Source organism: Haemaphysalis longicornis, unplaced genomic scaffold (assembly GCF_048455015.1).
Source record: "Haemaphysalis longicornis isolate Haplotype H1 unplaced genomic scaffold, Haemaphysalis longicornis Haplotype H1 scaffold_2, whole genome shotgun sequence".
NCBI classification, from domain to species: domain Eukaryota; kingdom Metazoa; phylum Arthropoda; class Arachnida; order Ixodida; family Ixodidae; genus Haemaphysalis; species Haemaphysalis longicornis.
The window spans coordinates 74,857,180-74,875,425 of NW_027526295.1; the positions used below are offsets into that span (position 1 = coordinate 74,857,180).

Sequence of the window (18,246 nt, forward strand, 5' to 3'; positions counted from 1 at the left end):
GGTATACGCGGCTCCCTCAGTGCGCCTGTCATGTGCGCCACGCATCTTCGCGTCCGATGTATTAAGAAGCGATAAAAATAGAGTGCGTGCAACCGCTCTAGAACTTCAGTCGCGGCCAGCGGCCAGACGAGCCTAAGAAATCCCGCCCCCTCCGCCGCCAAGCGTCGGAGGGTTTGTAGCTCGCGAGCAGAAGCTCCGATCTCCCATCGGAGGCGGTGCGCCGGAGAGAAACCGTGACGTAGGGGTCACGTGGCGCGCACTCCTAGGAGCGAAACGGCGGATTTCTCTCTCGTGTGAATACCCCTTAAACAGCGTGAGCCTTCCAGGTAATCACAGAACAATGATTAACAGTAGCGCATACCAGACATTTCCTTTGGGGTAAAGTTGAGCGGAATAATGAGATTTCCTTTTGGTCGATTGAGGGTTTTGGGTTTCATTTCTCGATTTACCTTTTCATTTTGCCGTCATTGCGCTTCGAATTTGGTCGTCTTCTTTTTGTTGAGGTCAAGCTTCGCGTGCGCGCCTTTTTCCAGCAAGAAGAATTGTTTTTTCAAGAAAACGTGTCCCCTCTTGAACGAGTATTAGTTAAAGGGTTTTCGTAATAAATAAAAAAAATACTTAAATAAGTAAGATAAGTAAAAGCAAACAAAAAATATATAATTAAATAGGTATACAATGGCTACCTAACATTCGACACTTATAATACATTTATATTAGTAGCTCCACTCTCCCCCAAAGTATTCTCACCACTTACTTCCTATATTGCTAGCGAAGAAACCACGTTGGCTCCTGCTTTCATCTACGTCCCCCCCACACCCAGAAACATGCCGCCGGTGCATCATTAGCATCGTCGTCATGCCCGAGCGTCTGCCCCGCACCAGCCTTTTAGATATGACCCTGACGTATGTTATGTTGACACCGCCGACTACAACGTTACGCGGGCAATGGGCATCTTGGCAGTATGCACTAAAGGCAACGCTCTTTGTGTGCCTCTATTTGCCCGAGTCACGCTGAGAAAAGAGAAGAGGCCGCTATCCCGCTTGCCATCGCATTCACAACGGGTAAAATCATCGTGAGGGACTCCAAAACAGGGTGCGAACTGGAACCGAACCAAACCAAAAACCGGATCCGAACGGGACTTTTTTTTGGAACTGAACCCGAACCTGAACCCTTATTTTTGTAGCACACTGAACGCGAACCGGAACTGAACTGAAAAAATAGATATTGGTTACGGGTTCAAGACGAAACGGTTCTCAATCCTCTTTATGTACGATCACCTTCGGTGATCGTACACGGACTTTTAACGCTTAGATCAATCAACGCTACCAAAGCCCTGCCTATTCGTGGTCGGAACTCGAGGAAAGAAATTCGCACCAATATTGAAATTTGTATATTTCTGCTATCCCACTTTTGGCGGTGCGCAAGCAGTACAAAACATATGCTTTGCGCTTCCAGGTACAGGTTTCGCTGCTACTATACAAGCATTGTGCATTAACACAAAACTAACGGTAAAACAGCTAAAGAGTTCCTTTTAAAGCGAAGCTTTATTGTTCTCACTGATGCCGTCGTACGCCAATGCGCCCTGCAAAAAAGCCAACTTCTGTTGTCCATAATGATGAATTATCGTGGGCGAAGTCCAGAAAAAAAAACGCTTGCGGAGGCGGGAAACCAACCTAGGTCCCTCGCGTAATGAAGTCGGCGTCTATCCGAACCGGTTTTCAAAACTCAGACGTCAACCAAAGAATCCCTGTGGTTGTCGTTTCAATCAACAATATCGCATGGAGCGCCAGAACTTTCCCGCAGCGCATCCCACGCTCAACAGACGGATCTTGTAGCTTGGAGTCATCCACAGGCTAATGCATTCAGCAATCTTGCAATATTCAACCACGTTTATCCCGAACTTTGCAATGATCAATGCAATCGGTGTAACCAGCGAGCCACACTCACGCACATGACTTTGGCTTGTGATGCTCATCCACAAACTCTACGAGCACACTTAGGCAATACTAGTGCGGAGCAGTGGGAGCATTTTTTGCTTAGCTCCGACCCCTAAATACAAATAAAGGTCGTCCAGCAAGCCGAAGATGCCGCTCGCGCGCAAGAGCTGCACTCCGCTATTTGAGGGGGAAAAATCCAGGGAGACCCCTTTCTCTTGTCGCCCAGTTACATAGAGTTTCACACTAACATATATTAGTGTTAAACCCTATGCTCAGTTATCGGCAAAATAAAGTTATTATTATCATCATCTTCATCGTCGTCGTCGCCATCGTCATCATTCTCCGACCGGTTTGTAGCGTAGGCGTTTTGACTTTTTTAAGGCCCACTCAGCGCTTTTGCCACTCATAGCGTCAATCATCAGCTGTAAGAAGTACAAAAGAAGACGAAGCAAAATGCCACACATCGGGTTGTTTGTTCTGCACTTCTGCGCTTCATCGAAAATTCAAAAACATTCACAACGGAATTACATACTTATTCTGGCACCTCACCGAAGCCCTTCGAAAGTCCTCATTTCTGTAGATTTTCCTTATTTTCTTCTCCCTCCTCCTCCTCCTCCTGCTTCTCCTCCTCATCCTCCTCCTTCTCCTTTTCTTCTTCTTCTACTTGCTCTTCTTTAGTTATTTATTTCTTTGTTTTTGTGGTTTTATTTGAATAATTACAAATTTTCAAATTTGTTCCTCAAACACAAGAAGAAAAAAGCTTACAAAATTTTAAAATTTTCCTCGAGTAATGTACCTAGTCAGTAATCTCTTGCGGTTTAACGACTGATTTTGCGCCGATCCCTGTTTGGGTATGCGCGATTAATATAAGGAACAACAACAACAACACATCGAGGGAGTCATCATTATCATCATCTTTCGAGCTTTTGCTGCAAAATCGTGCCTGCTTAGCACATCCTGAAAGCTCATCTTGTCCGAACGACCAGAAACGTTTTCTCCGCTGTGCTTCGCCCAGGAAACGGTGGACAAGGATGACCCGCAAGCCTTCGGAGTGAGTTGCTGCTTCAGATTCGCTGATTGCTAGGTGTATTTGGCACTTGTTCATGATCCCGCTAATGCGATCGCACCGTGTGGTGTCAAAAGCCACTAGGAATGGCTTTACTGTACGGCCAACGGATGCTGGTTAGGTGTCATAGACGGAAGTTTACGGCGTTGTACTGGCGCAGTCATTGGGCTCCGCATCCAGAAAGCCCCCGGCCTTCGTTTGAAATATCCGAATGATTGCTTATATTTTGTAATCATTGTACGGGTTGCAGGCGCCGGCGACCGGGAATGTGTCGGACGCAGGGCTGTTGTGGGAGTGAGGAATGAATTGCTGTATGGCAGTAAGCTTGTTAAAAGCGAACAGCCTCTGGGTCAAGCCGCCGCCGTGAGGACACAATGTCTCGGGCCTCAACCGCGTGGTCGCGCTGCTTTGGTCGGCGCGCGTGGTGTGACTGTGGTAAAACATTAGTGGCACGGCGGCTCGAATGGCATTCCGAGAGCTTGACGGCAGCTGGTTGTGTGGACCACTGCGTGTACGTTTAGGGGAATGGCCGGTTGTAAAACCATTTGGTCCGTCGCGCCGCCGAGACGGGGAGCTTCAAGGTGTCAACCGTGGTTAGACAGTGGTCGATTTATTGCGATAGTTCTCCCTTTGTTGGCCCGTCCGCGCGCGGAGTGATGGCGTGCGAAGGTGTTCGTGCGGCGGCCCCGGGTGGATGCGGACGATGCGACGCCTGCGGCGGCCGCCAGATCCTGTGTACCCTACGCGCTGATTCTGGCGCGTGGTCCAATTAACCGGGCATCGCCTGTCAACGGCGGACACTCTCGGAGGCGCAGTACCTTTCCCTAAGACGGACGGTTATGGGTCCTAGCTGGCTTGGAGTGGCTGCCCGGTCTTGGACAACAAGCGCGGGAACAGGCAACGCAGCCAGCGTTCGTCGAAGCTTGCGCCGACCGCTTGCACGTGTCTCCGCGGGTTTTTGAGTGTTTGTTATGCTTGTTTGGTTTGCTTTTCACCCTTTTCTTTTTTTATGGTGAGAGAGAGTGACCAGCGTGAACGCTGGCCACTCTCAGGTTTAGGCGCAGATTTGGTAATCTGTACAATCAGGGCGCCGGTGATACCGATTGGCCTGTGTATCGGGGGTGGGGCCTAAGTAACCCATCAAAACCACGAGACACGAGGTCTTGTGGTCGAATCCTGAAGGTTTAATGTGCTATGCACGGCCGGCGTATTGCCGGGCTATCCAGGTTCGGCTAGGGAGGATCTCACCACTTGGGTAGTCTTAGGTCAGGGTCCGTCGCTGACGGGGGTGCCGCGTGCACAAAGTTGTAGCTGAATTAGTCTCTCACTTTATTTCTTACTGTGTTATGTCTGCCCCCAGTCAGTAAATGTTCTGTATCTGTCTTATGTAAATATACAGTTTGAAAAACCCTTACCAAATATCGTGGTCGTGTCAACAGGGCCGCAACCATCAGGCACCAACGCAGATCATTATCACAAAACAACCTATCATTTACTATGAGAATTTCTCCTCGCGTCTCCGAAGACGTGGCAACGAACGAGGCAATGCCAGAATAGACGTTGCATTTCGCAACCGGTGAAGCAAATTACGAAAATAATCATTTCTCCTTCCTGGCTATCCTTACGAGTGCAGCGCAAAAATACCGTAGAATATTTGTTTGAAAACTGCTTACGTTTGCAAATTTGGGAAAGTTTGAGGTCCGGGCCATATTTACTAGGTAATATGATTTTCCAGAGTCACGAAACTTCTTTTTGTAGCTATTCGTGTATATTCGACGCTTTTGACTGAGTTTGGATTACAAGAACGCCTTAGACTCTGTGCCGCCGTCTTTTAAAAATGGTCGTCTTTATTTGGCTACTCTCCCGAAACATTTGTGTCTGTTTGTCTGTCTGTCTGTCTGTCTGTCTTTCTGTGTGTCTGTCTGTCTGTCGCTCGACTGAGCCACCACAGATAAAAAATTCTGGAACGAGAACTTTATTCGGCAGAACCTTTGCAAGCAACTAAATATCTTGGCTTACTTCATGATGTAAGTATAGTTCAGCAAAAAGAAATAATTAGTGATATTTGAGGCTAAACCTCAAAACATAACTGGCTCTAAGCAGTGTTCAATTATTTGAACATACTTGGGACAAGTAAAAAATACACGTCAAAAATAATACTTTAACCAAGAAGCCGAAAAAGAGCGCACGTGTCCATCTATTCTTTGTGGCGGCATTCCAAGTTTACAGGACTGAAAATTTCCAATAGATGGCGTGCGAAAACCCGAACGCGAAAAAAACTGAAGTGACCAGCGTGTTTATCCTGGGACGAAGGAGATCTTAGGGGAATACAGTCGAGACCGCTTATAACAAACCTGAGCGTCACGCGGCCTACATTCCTTATATCTTCGTAGTAAATGGACCACCGTAAAAGTTCGTAGTAAATGGACCACCGTAAAAAATCGGCAGTCAAAACACAATTTATTTTTTCGCAAAGAAGTCTATGATGGCTGTTTGTTTCTGCAGTGCAGACATGATGAAGGCGGCCTCCAGTTTATTTAGAGCAGCCGCGTGATCTTCGCCGAGGCCCTCGGCGTAAACAAGTTGTTTAAGGTCCTCTATGTATCCCTTTGCGATAGGCCCCCTTATAGGCGCAGGCTCTGAAGTTTCGTCGTCGTCCGCGTCCGATTCCTCTGCATCGCTCTTGCCCCGCACTTCATTAACGATGCCCTCATCCCTGCACGGTTCTGCAGCGTCAGCATCTCATCGGCAAAAACGAAATCGTCCCAGCCGAGGTCATGGTCCCCCATGTCGGAGTCGATGACTCGCTGTCACAAATTGCCGCCGGACTGTCCATCGGAAGCATCAGGCTCGGATTCAGGCTGTGTATTGACGAAGCCGGCCTTTCGGAAACAATTCCGCACGCAACTGGCTGCCACTTCCGACCAGGCAGCCTTCAACATCTCTACAGCTGAATACAGCGAAACTCGAAGCGGCAAGTTGGCTGGCGGGTGGTCAACAGCTATGACCAAGCGCTCCACAACGCGGCACCTATACGATGCCTTAAAGGGGCCCTGAAAGGCATTTTGAGCACACTAAATGAACTAGCGCAATCGTTAGATTGGGTCGTCAACGTCACCTGTGCCAAGTATTACTCTTTTACGCGCAGCGGAAAGACTTTTGTTGCAAAGTTTGTCGCCCTTTTCTCACCCTTTCCTTCGTGTTTTTGGACGCCGCCATCTTCACATGTCTACATCACCGATTCCCCGATGTTCGCCACGAGGTAAAAATCCTGCTATTGGGCGGCTTTTTCACGCACTTCCGGCAAAGAGATGTGTCGTCTGCTCAGTGTCGGTTCGCCGGCTGATCTGCCAGCGGAGTGCCGGAGTGCTTTGACATTTTACGACAAACGAAACAAGTGTAAACAAAGGCTTAACCGTATGTATTGACTGCAACACGGCCATAACACGATATGGATTTTATCTTACGTGAGTACGTACCATAAAGAAAGCCCCGTGGCACTTCTTTGGTGCAATCGCAGAGAACGCCCTGAGCCGAATGCCCGGGTTTGACGCGTACATTTTATTCAACTTCAAAACAATCCAGAGATGCGTTTCGAACGAACGCACCGTCACAACATGCGTTTTCAAGTCTGAACCGCGATTGACAGACGATGGGTTGCCTCCTCCTGCCCGTCGTAAATTCGGCACTCCCCTTACACCCGGTTTGCGGGGACGAACAGCAAGTCACAACTCTGGCGCGCAAGCGAGAAGGCTTTTAGCCAGGCACACTACACATACCCCATGCGAGGTTGAGTGGTACGTCGTTCGAGAAAGATAATCCAGACCATGGGAAGCACTATCCACCAGCGGAAGTACAATGTCGCATTTCATCGCGAAACGAAGGCGTCCACAACACACAGGAGGCGATGCACACACACACACACACAGCTTCGGTCGCTGCATTGGCTTAGCTGCAAGCTTCGTTCGGACAATCAGCGATGCTACGACGATGCAGAGCTGCGTGAGGACGACGTGCTAACCACTTCACGTATTTAAAAACACAGGGGCAAAGAACTAGGTTCATCGGAAGCAAAATATCTCCTCCATTATAGTGCCTTTCAAATATACTGGCTACTGTGCCGAGGGCGGGCTCCCGGCGGACGCCGGGAGCGATGTACGCGGACGGCTGCCGCTTGGGGCGCTGCCGTGCGGGAGTGTGCGCGTTCGTCCGGCCCGAGCAGATCGCGCGGTTACCTTCGAGCTGCGTAGAAGACGGCAGCGGCAGAACTTCCCATTCCCGCTTGCGACGAAAGCGAGCGAAAGCGACGGGAATTCTGTCGCGTGACGAAAATTTGTCCCGACCATTCGACAAAAACGATCGTCGCGCGACAAAGCGACGGAATTCCTGCCGCTTTCACTCGCTTTCGTCGCAAGTGCGAACGGGCCTTTATGCGCAATCTCCGCCCCACATAAAACAAGCTCTTGCTTGTCGCCTGAGCATACGGTTGATATCTGACTACGTTACACTGTGCTTGCCAGTGTATTTAAACGATGTCACTAGGTTTGAAACGTACGCGCTCGGCGTGCAGCTTTGTAAACGCAAGCGGTCTCACATACGCACGCTATTTTGCTGCTAATAGAGTTTTAGTACAGCGTTTGTGGCCTTTGCATACGCTAAACGCTAAATTTTTGCGTCCCGCTACGTAAACACCGCGAGGGGAGTTTGTTTTAGTAGAGCGTCTCATCAGTTTTGCGTAGCGACACACTAATGCATACGGCGCCATCTGTCAAATGTTTTCCGAAATGTCTCGCCGGCTGATCTGCTAGCTGAGTGCCGGAGTGTTAGGACATTTTACGACTATCCAAACAAGTGCAAACCAACGCTTTCCCGTCAGTGTTGAATGCAACACATGGGTGCAGCTTGCCAGAACACGGGTTCTCGCTGATCGAGTGCGGCGTTGGTTTGCTCTGCGCCTTCCCGTTCATCGCCGTTGATAAAGCGATCCGATCCGGCGCGTTTTGTGCACGGGTTCTGTGTCGGTTGAAAATGTCTTTTTTCACATGCCGCCGGTAGTAGGAATTACAACCACCGCAAAATAACACCCGGCACCAGCGGGGCCACATCTGAGACCGCGCTTTTTGGATAAACAGTGCGCGGTGCACCAAAGGGAACGAGCGCACGATTCTCCCCGCGCGGCTGCGAGTTCGCCGCCGATACCAACTGCAGCTACGTACACCGCGAAAGGGCAAGGCCAGGCCGCACACATGCGGCCAGGTCTTTCGTTCGCTTTTCCAGCCTTTAGAGGAGTGTCCATGGTGTCTACAACGATGAAAAAGCCGAAAGAGCTGGCGCGTAGCAGACGGCAGTCTGTGGGAGCGCAATAGAGGAAGTACGTCACCGCTGAGGAGCGGAGCATCATGGGAGGGGAGGCCAACAGCGAAGAAACAGTTGAAAGGAGGAGGAAATACGGCGCGACGATTATGCGCGGTTTTTGATTTACGATTTCTCAGCTAATACTCACCGCTTTAACAAAATTCTTGCAGGAGGAGATTGCTAATACATTGCTTTATTTGGTTACATGTACATCCATGCATCGGCGGAAGGCATTTCAGGACCTCTTTAAAGGCACGTGTTATTCCCAAAACAAGCGGTTGCACTCAAAAGGAGGGTCACGGCCGTCAGGGAAGTTTGCACGTGGTGCGCAGAGCAGTTATCGATTACGAGTAGCACGCGCCTGCCTTGCCTCTGCATGTCACGGTAGAACTTGCTCAGCGAGTCCGCGAATAAATCGGGCTTCATCCATGCCCTAGCGTTGCGCCTGCAACGCACGGGCCATTAGCATCTAAAGCAACGCGGCTCCTTCGATTTTCCGATGACGAAGGGCACGCGCCGGTCGCTGCCATCCATGTTAGGGCACACAAGTGCTGTGTCGCGCACGTTGCTATGCCTCCCGCCAGTGCATGTGCTGCCTCTCATAACGTGCGTTTTATCCGGCAAAATCTGGTGAAATAAAGTTGTTTGATCTGCGTTATAGACGTCATGATCCGCCTGGCTTGAAATAACTTCTGCGTTTCTTTCAAGCCACGCTGCAACATCTTGGTCACTTGCGGATGCCGCCTTGCCTACAATCAACTTAAAAACAATGCCGTGCCGCACCTTGAACCGATGTTGCTAGCCATTGCCTTGGCAGAAATCGGGAAAATCCAACATGAATGCGAAATCTCTTGCTTTGCGTAGCATCATTGGGTCACTTATTGGTATGTTGCGAGCCCGTGCGTCGACGAACCACTTCAGTTGCGCGTCCTCCACGTCCACATAGGTTGCCTTCCGCAGGCGCTTCCTGTACGTTGATTTGGCGCCGCCACTGACTATGTTATTCTTGTTTTCGAGAATTGTCGACATTGTAGATTTTGACACGCCGTACTTATTTCCTAACTCGCAGTTTTTCACGCCTTGGGAGAGTTCGGTCAAAATGGCTCGCTTTGCTGATATGTCCAGCGCTTTTCGTTTGAGAGGTCCCCTGCTTCGAGAAGTCCACGAAACGCGTAGTTCGCCCGGTTTGCCTGCGAGGAGGTTCGGGAAAGCGACCTGCGCCGGCAGAGCTGGGTAGAGGTCATCATTTCAACCCACATGACGGCGCCGGCCGTTCGCTGTAACCGATCGGCAGGGCTCAAAGACGTTCGTTGTGGGATGTTATGCCATTGAAATAACGTATATTTCGACGGTCACGCGGGTTTTGCTGGTTATAAACGAAAGTTCGTTTTAAGTGGGGCCGTTATATGTGGGCTCGACTGTAGTGTGAGAGGTGTACAGGCGAGAGGACAGAGGCATTTACCTTCCAGGAGCAGAAAGAAACTATCAACACAATGTTTGAGCGAAGTGAGTAGAAGCAAAGCCAGTTCTTTTCTTTGGACTGTGGCGACCCGGTTATAGCTAACTGCAATATGCGCCATGATTAGTTCGATATATCCAATAGTTCGAAATAGCCTAACCCACGTACAACGAGTTTTTTGTTACAATTTCGCCATACGCGAGACCCCCTCACCCCCACCCAATACCTCCTGTCATCCCCGCATGCAGAAAAACGAACACAATAAAGTATGCCATTACCATACAAAAAACTATCTATTTGTGCAATCAATAAAGCTACTTTCCGCTGTAACTACCTTCTTTCCCAAAAAGCCGTGAGTCTTCATTTTTGTTTAAGCGGCGTCAAGTAGCACAGCATTCTCTACATGAGACATCATTTGCATCAGTTGCAGTGCGCGTCCTTCAAAATCGAAGAAATATTGGTGGGGCACATTGACTGCTGAAAGCGCTTCATTTAAACATCGGACGGCTTTCACTAGCGGCATCCTCCTCCTGTTCGGTGCTTCCAGCAGCGCCAGCAGCTATGAGATCGGTGACGCTGTCGGCGTGTGAGGGGAGCACAGTGAAGGCAACGTCGTGGTCGACAATGAGGCAATCCTCGAAGGGCACTCCTTTCAGCACAACATCGGGAACGTTGGCGAGCTCTTCTCACAGTTCATCGATGCTTCCTTCTTGGTCCGGACCCACTGACTCCGAGGTTTCTGCGTGAGTCAGGCGCGTCCGAAACACTTACGGAAAGTGATGGGAGTCACGTCGCTCCATAGGAGGCTTAACATCTCCAGAGCAGCCAATCAACATCTCAATCACCGCTCCGAGACCATGCATTTCGGTGGCAATTCTAAGCGCGCCGAGTTCGATATATCAGATGTGAACTTCGTTATAAGGAAGTTTTTCGTGTATTTTCGTAAGTGGTCTGTTTTGTTCGATATATAGCATAATTCGCTCTATCCGGGCTCGTTATAGTAGGGTTTGACTGTACTCCGACTTTCCCGGCGCACGGGCTGGCGGCCGCACGGGCAGCGACGGCACGTCGGCTAGACTACGACAGCGGCAATTTCTATCTCTGTACATTCGAACACGGCCGGCGCAGCACAGCTATGCGTACCATGTGGTAGCGGGCGCACCCTCCGGCTGGCGCATGCGCAGGAGGTTTTGCGACCGGTACGCGACTGTCGCAAAGCTCGCAAAGCGGTCGAGTACCCACTTCAGCCCAGCCCAGCCCTGCGCGAGCGAGCGGGCGCGGGCGCGCCGAGTGCGGGTGTTGTGGCGAGGTGCATGTTGGGATACACGGCCGACATTGGCCGCCGTGTGCAACTCGCTGCGCGCTGAATGGAGACGTACTTTATCTTGAAGCACGTGCCACGGAAGTGCGTCGAGGTACGCCGGACGCTTTTGCGGTTATATGCCGTTGGAATATACAAGTACACGCATCCGCCTACGTCGCCGACGAGACGTAACTGACGTAACTGCGCCGCACGCGCGTATGCGCTGCGGTGGAGTATATATGCTCCTTTAAGTCCACTGGCCGCTATAACTGGCCACATATCGGATGAAGACTCGAATTTTGGGTTGGTTTGTGCTAGCCTTGGGGCACAATTATCACAGTTTTGCGTGCTTGTCGTCTTATTGAGCGCCAAGATCTCCCATCAGGCCGCATTGCTCTTTAAGCGGTCTCTACTAAATCGCGCCCTGTTGGTTACAGATCACCGCCCAGCCCAGACAGCAACATCCCTCCGAGAATCCTGTGGTTGCACAACAACCTACCCTGGAAGCAATTCTTCTACGTCGAGGCGCTCTTCATCGCCGCTGTAACCGTGCTCGTGGCCATCGGCGCTGCGGTGATCGACAATGTTTCGGGCGGCCTCACGGCTCCCTGCACGACGAAGCCCTGCGACGACGCCTTGCGTCTAACGAGACAGTTTGAGCGGGCCAGTCTGCCTACGTGCGACGGCTTCTACGAGCACCTCTGCGGCGGGGGTTTCTCCAGGGAACTCCCGCGCCGCTTCCAGGTCGAGCACGTTGTGTCCGACATCTTACGCGACAGGGCCCGGAAGGCCACAGTCCTCAGCAGTGCCGTGAACAAGTTGTCCGTGTTCTTCGCCAGCTGTCGCTTCCAACTGACGGTCCACGGTGCATTTTACGGTCTGGGCGACCAAATCACGGACGTCCTGATCCTCCTGAAGGTACCAGCCCCTACTAGTAGTCTTAGAACGCCACTCCTCCAACGTTACCATTCCAATTTGTACCGGTCTTACCGGATGCGATAATGCTATAATAGGAGGACTCTACCCCCAAGGCACTACCGAGTGGGCAGCCTGACGATATTACGCACGGAGTATGGGCTTGGCTATGAGACTGGATTACTAATGAACCACCTGTAAAGCTATGAATACTAAATACTGCTAAATTCTACGAATACTACGTATACGGCGGTGTTATACTTAGTACGAACGCACACTACTAATACTACAAATACGGCGGTGTTATACTTAGTACGACCGCAGTCTTTACGCGCTGCGTTAATGGTGCCTATAGAGAGCATGCCGATGCAGAGATACCCATTTATGCTTGCATGGCCATAATACGGTTTCCAGCTCCTGTTGGTTGTCCTTTCATAACCGTTCTTTGTGCATGGCAGAAATATTTAGGTGTGTCCTTTTCCCGCGATATATTGTGCGTTTTGGTAAGGTTAAGAATATGGGTGCCGCCAGCGACCGTGTTACGGCACTGAATCTTTCCGATGAGATGAAATTTGCACCATTGCACCAACCAATGTTCTGAAGTATAAAAAAATGACAAATAAATGAATGACGTCATGGTGACAAATGAAAACATTAAACAAGGTAAATAAGGTACACGGTAAACATTCGGCTGCAGAGTAGTCGGTTCCTGTGATGTCATTTCAGACCACGGAAACACGATTTTGTGAGAAAATGAAAGTTTTAACTGAAATTATCTTTTCAGTGAATAGAGCATCGTTTGCACCCGGAAAAGCAGTCGGGGAGTATAAAACACGAAATCATTCGAATAAAACAAATGTATTTTGTCTGTATGGCCCCTTTAAAGGGACACTGAAGTGAATTTGTCAAGCTCCCGTTTTTGCTTGCACTGCGTAGACTGGCTCAAAGTAGCACACTTTTCATCGTTTATCCGGTTGATAAATCGTTAATTATTTTACAAAGCGCGAAAGAAGAAAAACTACCATGCGCGGTTTGCGGCGGCCGCACCAACTAAGGCTGTGACGTTGAGAGGAGGGGCGCCGTGATTGGACGATGCCCAAGGTTAGCAATCACACAAGTTTCGGTTTCGGTTCTGTAAAACATAACCAATGGCTTTGCTGGATGGGCATTCTCAATATCTCAGTAATCATCGTACCGCGCTTCTGCCATGTTGTCGGCTGTAAAATGCACAAGATAAGCCTCCCAGGACGGCTTGTAGTCGTAGCATTCACTAGCCGAGACCTACGCAGTGCATGAACGCCCTCCGCGTACCCGCAGACGCCCAAATGTCATGCGCTTTTCCCCCATATTTGGAGCTTGCGTCCCTCATGCCTGTATCGTAAAAAGCGTGTTCGCACCAGGCCAAGGGTCTGTTCATTCTGGCCTGTGCCCACTGCCTGCAAGCAGTCGGTGCTTATGGCAACAGCACGCCAACGAGAACTCGCTAGCGCGCCAGTGCCAGCCTGCGCGAGTTCTGTGGACAATTTCGTGGAGCAATGAACGTTGCGGCCCAAAAAAATGTGAACCCAGTATAGAAAACATCGGCGAAAAACGAAAAAGTGAACTTATAAAAAAAAGGCATGTACCCGTGGGGATTCGAACCTGTGACCGGCAGAAGACTTCGATTGACATACCTAGCGCTCCAGACCACTAGGCTACGGGCGGGCGATGCCGTTGATGGAAATATAATCTATATAATGTATAACCAGTTTACACTTTTACTTACTTTTAGTATTTAAAGCAGCTTAGGTGACTATTTCTTGTATTGCCGTCGTGCAGTAAGCGTCCCCCGAGTTTCAACAATAGCTCACGTCTAGCAATTGCAATTCGTAGACGGAAAAGCGTTCGCAGATGCGTAGTCGTGCTGCTAACCGCTGTGCTTGTTCGCCCAGCGCAAAAAAGTGCTTCCCGCACCCTAGTTTTACGCTGTACGGTAAAAATATCTGTTGATTTTATTTCCTTAGTACCTATATTGACTTCGCTGACTCTTCTCCCCCTTTAAGAGGCCTTATATTTTCCTACTGGCGTACCAGTCAGCGAAGCGTCGCATGTGCGCTTGTGCAGCGCTTGTGTGAACCAACCTTGACTTGGAGCTAGATAAAGTGTACAAACTAACGAAGTAAAGAAAGGCACATTCTTCCATTCCCAAACGTGTTGTGGCTTAGTTTCAACTGATCGAGCGAATTTCGACGACCCGTCGGCGGCCGGCGGACTAAACGCTGGGTCGACTGACTCGGTCGCGGAAGGTCGGCGAGCCGTGCAGTAGCGCAGCCAATTGCCAGCTCCTCTCCTGCTGACGTCACACAAAAACGCCACAGAAAATGGGCGAGCGTAAAGAGAGGAGGACAGCATTTTCGAATTCATTTTTCTACTAAATAAATTCGCGTAAACGCGCTCAGAGTGGTCGAAACAGGGCCTAGGGACTCCGGACTACAATTTGCGCTCGTAATCCCGCATTGTTTACAAATCACTTCAGTGTCCCTGTAAGGTCTTCGGTGTCTCTCTTGTCGTAAATCAGAATTAAATTGGCGTTTATTCAGGCTGTGGGCACTGTAACAGGCTTTGCGCATTCTGAAATTGATGCAGCATGATTTTCCAGAACAATAACTCCTCTCTCCTTTAAAATATTCACGCTTATGCCGCCGCCACCTGCAGATTTTTCTGTTTTCATGGCCTTGAGAGCCTTCCCAGCTTTGTGGTTAGTTAATAGCAGGACTTCGTGAGGTACGCCTGCACAATTAACATTTGCCGCTGGTCTAACGCTGCAGACATATAGTCGGGTGCAAAAACATCACTACTTTAATTATCTCGTCCATTTCGGGTGTAATGCTACCCTGCTCGTCTCTGAGTCCGTACAATCAGTCTTTGCCTATAGCTAGCATCTTCTTATTTACTCTTAATCTTCCTTCTATTTCCAGTGTTTCTTCGATCACTGCCATTCTGTTTGTACACACGAATGTCATTCGTTTTGCTTCTGTTAATTAAGACAGGTCGTGTAGTTCAAACAGATCCGCCGTACTGGACAATGTAATGTTGTCATGTTCCGCAATTATTTCCTTTGTGTTCTGAATTAATGTTTTATTTTCGTACAGGCTACCTGGCGCAAACTGCTGCTGATTTTATGATCGGCATCGTTAAGTTGTCATTTCGCCGTCTGCACTATCCTCGTCCTCGTGGTGTAAAAATGCGAATGTGTTGTGAATTTGAATTTGGAAATCCTGTGTCCTGGCTCGTGACTTCTTGCTTTCAACAATTTTCGTTCTTTCTCTTTTGATGTTCAGACTGACTTTGCACCTAACCATCCTATCATCGCTGCTCTGAATCTTGCTTAGCTCCTCCAAGTCCAGCGCAATGCCTGCGCTCTCAGTTAAAATGAAGCCAACTTTGCTATTTGTTTTAGTTCTGGTGCATTTCAACATCAATTCCCTTTTATTTCGTTTGCAGAAGAAGGTTGTCATCATAGCCGTGTTTTTTTATCCCATCCCAGCTTCACTGACTTAAGATCGAGGACGCTGATAATAGCCAAGCCGCGTAGCGCTCTTTTCTCGCAAGACTTACCTTCACAGAACTTCACAGAACCAGCAGATCAATTCCTGTTCACGCCAATTAATTTGTGCTGTGTTCCACTACTCGCGCCATCTCCCAGAACCTTTTGTTGCGTTCGAACTTGGAAAACGACCAGGAAGGGGTGCTGCGAGTGCTTTTTGTGTTTCCACTGGGTATTTTGTTCTCATTCGAGACCGCTAAAATCGAGCAGCCATTTATATTTAATAATGCAACACTAAAGATATCACTGATATTTGGTGTCTTGTATCAAATACGCTTAATATTTTCTGTTTGCTTTCATTTCATTCAGATTTCATAAAGGATTTGCCTACTTAACCGTCTACTTCAAGCAATCTTTTAGCTTACCGCATGTGTGCTTTGCGCTTTCTCTCGTCTTCGGTAGGCTCTGCCCTCTCCAAACGGCTGCGACCGCGTTACCATATTTTGTTTCATGAAAGCCTCGGCCAAAAACTGCGTCGCTGTTAAAAAAAACTCGAATGTTGATGCCATGATGCAGTCGGTCCTAATTTGCTCCACTCGTCGCAGCTGCTCTCATCCCCTGTGTGTGCTATCCGGCTTTAAAAGCGGTCAAAAAATGCATAATTTTATAGCGCGTGCAAAGTGCTTTCATACCTTCACACTTCAACATAAAATACACGCAAGGTACAAAAAACTACCCAGATAACGAGCTGTACGTTCGAAGTGTGCGTTACTAGCTGATAGAGCAGGACTATTTAGCGGTTCGCTGTTTCCGGCGTGATGAAACGAAAAGGAGGTACCCGTGATTCATTTTTAGTACACTCCTCTTACAGGCCATCGGAAGAATCAAGTTTGAGCTGCTTCTGGTTCCCTTCTCTCCAGAGGAATTGAGGCGCGTTGACCTGCTTTACAGAGACCTTCCCGTGCGCAGCTACGATGCGTACTACGAGAACCGGCTTCTACCCGTCTCGCTGCTCTCCGACGGCTTTGATTTGTACCAACGACATTCTCGCTGCCTCAAAAACGACGTGCGTGGAGTTGTCACCCCGAGCCGCGAGTTGGTCTGCGTGTCGCCCCGCGCACTGACGGAGCCCCTGTACTTCCCTGGCGCCGAGGCGATCATAAACCTTCCCACACTTGGCTTTCTCCTGGCGCGACCGTACGCAGACGTAATCTACGAAGCGCTTAGGACTGCACCCGCAGGCACTGAGCCGTCACGCCGTTTCACCTCCATGACGGACTGCCTGGAGAGCCAAGTACAGGTCCTCACTAATATCACACTTGTCCGCGACCCACGTCCAGAGGCGCTCTTTCGACACGCCGGGGCGCTGCAGTTAGCGTACGAGGTGGCCCACAACTCTGGAGGTTTCCGCACTGGGAACGAGGCCCGCCGTGTTTTCTTCGAGCGCCACTGCTGGCTCTGGTGCTCGGGCTATCTTCGGGGTGTCAAGTCTTTAGAAGGCTGGCCGCTAAGCGGCAAGAACGTGTGCAACATGGCTGTTCGAAACGTGCTGGCTTTCTACCGGGCGTTTCGTTGCTATCCCGAGGACTACATGGGTAGTGCGGAAATCTGTCTTGTCTTCGGGAGAGCGCCGCAGGCTAACGAGTAAATGCCCACTCGGGTACTGTAGTCATGGCCGGGAAAATCGTACTGTTTGTGTCAAGTGACGGCAGCCTGAAACAACAATTTTCCGGAAGTAGATACACTACCCAGAGGTGTTCTTTTGCACCGGTTTCTTAACTGTGCCATCTTCAGTTTGTTTAAATGTCTTTTTCGTGTTGAAGTACAACTGCGTACGATACGTTCTTTTCCAAGCCCGTCAAATGGTTTCGATAAAATTTGTCTACACAGTCGCTGATCCATGATTCCTTTTCGACACTGGGAAAATGTTATGAGCAGAAAATAAACCCAGGCAATCTTCCCTAACGTGAAACCTTGGAAGGGGGGAAGCAGGCGGTGTATTTTCCGCTGTATACATAGGTGTATTCTTAGCGCGTTTTCATTTTCGCCAACGGCGATGAAGCCGTTGGGCGGTAGAGGTATGCAGCTTTTCTGTAAAGGTCTGCTGACTTTGAAGCACGAAGCGTTCCAGCGCGAGGCGCAAACAAGTGTCGGGTGTTTTAGTATCATGACTACATGAGTCCGCGGTTACCACGACGACAGGAGATGCCAAGAGCCCGCCGGTCTTCTGAGCAAGGAGAAAAAAATCTTGCGACCAATTCCACTTGCCTCAAAATACCCTAAGTTTTGATAGTTGTCATATGCTTCCTCATGTTATTGCTGTTTTTTGTTCAGGCCACCGTTTAGCACACACGAGGGTTGCGGCCATACTGATATTAATCTGCATGCAACAGGATATTGCATAATGGTGCTCGTCCACGTGGTGTCCATGACAATAAACTTCATATAAACTATAATTTCCTATTGGGGGGAGTGTCGACCATTGTCTGTAGGTGTCTATATTTGAGGACATTGAGCATGTTAGTTACGGCGCTTATTCACTGCATTGCGTACCAACCATCTGTGCTGTGACATTACTGACAGAAATGACGTGAATGAAAGGCTTTAGGGCAGCGGCACGTACGGCTACTTTAGCGTACGTACTGTTTGTCTATAATACAGTAAGCTGTACATCAAGCCCATCTA

General features: G+C 49.3%; 1 protein-coding gene across 1 annotated transcript; it reads left to right on the forward strand.

The window, feature by feature from the left end:
• The first annotated feature begins 2,968 nt into the window (after positions 1-2,968).
• Positions 2,969-17,209, forward strand: LOC144168078 (uncharacterized). The gene is made up of 3 exons (XM_077697159.1): positions 2,969-2,988; positions 11,558-12,038; positions 16,433-17,209. Exons 1-3 carry the CDS (start codon positions 2,969-2,971, stop codon positions 17,207-17,209), a joined length of 1,278 nt encoding a protein of 425 aa, XP_077553285.1.
• The last annotated feature ends 1,037 nt before the right edge of the window (positions 17,210-18,246 follow it).

What these genes read in the sequence shown, in the direction of transcription:
- LOC144168078 (XM_077697159.1), top strand. Translation starts at nt 2,969, where the DNA reads ATGACCCGCAAGCCTTCGGA. An exon ending in ATGACCCGCAAGCCTTCGGA is followed by an intron (nt 2,989 to 11,557) that starts GTGAGTTGCTGC and finishes TGTTGGTTACAG; the next exon opens with ATCACCGCCCAGCCCAGACA. An exon ending in ACGTCCTGATCCTCCTGAAG is followed by an intron (nt 12,039 to 16,432) that starts GTACCAGCCCCT and finishes CTCCTCTTACAG; the next exon opens with GCCATCGGAAGAATCAAGTT.